General features: G+C 44.8%; 1 protein-coding gene across 1 annotated transcript in view; it reads right to left on the reverse strand.

Moving 5' to 3' along the window:
* Positions 1–425: 425 nt before the first annotated feature.
* The window catches only part of LOC147033787 (uncharacterized), a 174615-nt gene continuing 171284 nt past the window's right edge, over positions 426–3756 (reverse strand). The window contains exons 13-14 of the mRNA XM_085882746.1: positions 950–1039; positions 426–467 (exon numbers count right to left, since the gene is read on the reverse strand). Coding sequence (XP_085738872.1) covers positions 426–467; positions 950–1039 — 132 coding nt within the window. The remainder of the gene's footprint in view (positions 468–949; positions 1040–3756) is intronic.

A 3756-nucleotide genomic window follows, 5' to 3' on the forward strand; every position in this document is an offset into this window, starting at 1 on the left:
ACTGGAGGGAGGACCCTAAGACACGTGGTTGAGTTATTGGCATCCACGGTCGGTTAAGCCGCCCGCCGTGTCACGGAATTATCCGTGTGCGACGGCCTACAATTCCAGGGAGTCTGGTGGGAGCCGAGATAGCTTCCCCTACCTTGTGGTCTTCTCACCCGATGCCTGGCCTGCAACAGTTTATACACTTTAACATCTTAACACGTGTAATATATACACCTTAACATCTTAACACATAATAGCACATACAATATAACACCTTAACACGTATAATATATACACCTTAACATGTATAGTATTTTCACCTTTACATGGACATACACCTCAACATGGACTTTCCTCAAGGCAGAGCACGCCCTTGGGGAGGGGGGCAAGAAACCACTACAACCTCTATCGTTCAACTTCCATCATTCACACGTAAAGATTCATGTAGGCAGCTTTGGTAGCGAAAGATCATTGCTGCTTACCTATTGGCAGAGCAAATTGAGACGACTCTGATCCTTAATGCCTTAATCACATTGAGTTTCGTTAATACTTCTTCCAGTTTAATAGTGACTGTTTTAAAATGTAATTGTTTGTTGGGCAGAATTGCCTGAAATGTTTATGTTAAGAATAATTTTTACATCTGGAAGGTGTATAATATATAAAGGCCCCACAAAAGCCACTATAACCGATTATACACCTCAACATGGAGTTGTGCAAGGCGCAATGCCCCTTGGGGACGGGAAGGAAGTTAAATCGTTTCAACCCCCATTGTGTTAGCCTTAGTCCTCCTGTCAAGTTTGGTTGCAATTGGATAAGTAACCACTGAATGTATCATGGTCAAAAACATTGTGGTCAGACACCAAATTGCATATTTTAGTAAGAAGATCACCATTGCAGAAAGTATAAATGGGAAAAGACTCTTGCTAGAAATCCTGTTCATCAAACACATGGTAAAATAGCTCACCTGTTTCTTTTCCTCCATGTTCAGCTTTTCCTGCTGCCATTTTTCTTTCGCCTGGGTCTGAAAAACTGCCCTTTTCTTGTGAAGCCACTCCTGGTGGAAGGGAATCAAAAGAAGTTAATATCAGAAGACCCAAATAATGGAGGGCAGATATTACCGATCAGGTTGCAACCGTAATGCAACAGTCTTGAGTTCGACATTAAGGGCCAAATTTACGAAAGGTGTTCAAGAGTTAGACGCATGTAGAATCACTAATCGTGTGATGGTCAAAGGTTCAAAGTTAGATAGATGATCACTCTTCTGCGATTGGTGACGAATGTGCAATCAAAATCTAAACACAAGCATTTAAATAACAAAGAAACTTTTGCACATCATCGAGGGCATGTATAAGAAAGCATTTAAGGCCTTGAAGCAAGCTTTGCATGGCTTATAATTAGTAGTACCATGTGACCCATCAAATTATTCATGAACACCCTGTTATATATTCAAGAACATTCAGGAACACCCAAATTATTAATGAACAGACTGGAAAAGGGGCCTTGTTGTTCCTCTCTGGAAAGGGAAGGGTGATCGCCAAGACTGCAACAACTACCAAGGGGTGACGCTGCTCTCAGTGCTGGGCAACATCTTTACCCAGATAATTATTGATAGGATTTTCCACCATCTGCTTGAGCACCAGCATCCAGAGCAGTCAGGCATAACACCAGAGAGGTCAAGGATTGACCATATCCTTCCTGTTCGGGTCCTCACAGAATGCAGACGAGAGTTTTGGCAGGGGCTGCTTGCAGCCTATGTTGATCTCTGCAAAGCGTTTGATTCAGTGAATTGGGATGCCCTCTGGAGGATTCTTGGTCTTCGTGGGGTGCTACCAAAACTGATCAATCTGATGTCTGAACTATACTCTGGTACTGAGAGTGCTGTGAGATGTGGTGGTACCATCTCAAACTTATTTCCAGTTGTTACTGGAGTTCGTCAGGGATGAGAACTGGCCCCCACACTTTTCAGTGCTTGTATGGACTGGATTCTGGAGAGGATGTCGGAAAGATCAAGCTGCGGTGCATCGTTTGGGAATGTCAAGATCTCTTACCTTAATTTTGCAGATGATGCAGTCATCTTTGCGGAGACTTTAGACAACCTTTTGGGGGCCCACGACGTGCTGAATGAGGAGTCGGAGCCACTGGGATTACAGGTTTCCTGGGGCAAAACTAAGATCAGGCTTTCAATGACATCTTGGATGCTGCTATCCTGTCTGCTCCTGTTTGTGGCAAGGATGTTGAGGTCACGGAGAGATTCACTGACCTTGGAAGTGATATTCATGTCTCTGCTGGCTATGAGCCAGAGGTCAATAGACATCTGGGTCGGGCTTGGGAAGTCATGGAGTCACTGGGTCATGGGGTGTGGCGCTGCCGGTACCTGTGCGGGAGGATGAAAGTCTGACTCTTCAGGTCCTTGGTGCTTCCAGTCTTGCTCTATGGATGCGAGACTTGGACTCTGACCAGGGATCTGAGACGGAGACTTAATTTCTTTGGTATCAGGTCTCCGGAGAATCCTTAGCTATCGCTGGTCAGACTTTGTGTCCCACGAGTGGTTGCTGAGAGACTCAAATGAGATTTGTTACCTGCATAGTCCGTGCGCGTCAGCAGCGGCTGCATGGACATGTGACTCGTTTTCCTGATGCTGATCCTGCTTACCAGATTCTCTCAGCAAGGGAGCCTCGTGAGTGGAGGAGGCCAATAGGCTGCCCATGTGCCTCGTGGTTGCAGCAGGTTGATCAGAATCTCAAGGAGATGGGGATGGGCTCGGCATCTGCCTGGGGATGGCCAGACGGAGGCCCCTGGAGTACGGGCGGAAAGTGGACACAGCGACGTGCTGCTCCGGCGCATGCTCCCATACCTAACCTGAACTGACCCTGGTATCTCCAAGGCTTGAGGAACATGTGTGTGAAGTTTCCCGTCGATCTGTCCAGCCGTTCTGGAGAAGATTTTTAGGGGTTTTCGGGTAAATCCAATATGGCTGACAAACCATGTGATCTATGACATCATCCGTGGGAATTTTTTTGTTCCTCATGGATGGGTGGGTTGTACATGTAAAGCTTCTCCTCGATCTGTTGAGGTTTTTTTTCTTCAATGAAAAATCAGAGATTTTTGAAGGTTTAAAAAAAAAAAAATTTTTAATGGCTGCTAAACCACGTGACTAATGACATCATGAATTTTTTTTTTCTGTTGACCAATTTATCCCTCGATGACCGTCAATTTTTTTTCATACTGATCTGATGCAGCGTTCCACATATGCAATTACGACGTCATAACGAAGGCACCAATGATGTTAAAAAAAACAATCACATTCCCCATAAGGAGAACTTAAAAAATTGAAACTTGACATGTGCCAAGTTTCAATTTTTTCCACTGGGCGGTTTCAGAGACAGAGTAGCAACGTTTCTCCTTTTTTCCAACATGGCTGACACCACGTGACGTATCATTATCAGTCTGTATGTTTTTGCTTCATGGATGTACATCGAGTTATTTTCTATTATTTTCGGGCCGATCTCGGCAGTGACCTGTGGCATTTTCACCACCCAAATAAGGGGGGTGAGCAAATCTGTACTGATAAGTGTGTGTGTGTGTGTGTGTGTGTGTGTGTGTGTGTGTGTGTGTGTGTGTGTGTGTGTGTGTGTGTGTGTGTGTGTGTGTGTGTGTCAGTGTGTGTGTGTGTCAGTGAGTGTGTGTACCTTCTCCAAATCACCAAAACAATGAAACCTCACAGCCTGAAACTTGGCATACATATGAAGGGAAAAATTAAGGAATGTGCAG

This window comes from Eptatretus burgeri, chromosome 1 (assembly GCF_056783735.1).
Source record: "Eptatretus burgeri isolate ZD-2024b chromosome 1, Ebu_testis_v1, whole genome shotgun sequence".
Taxonomy (NCBI): Eukaryota; Metazoa; Chordata; class Myxini; order Myxiniformes; family Myxinidae; genus Eptatretus; species Eptatretus burgeri.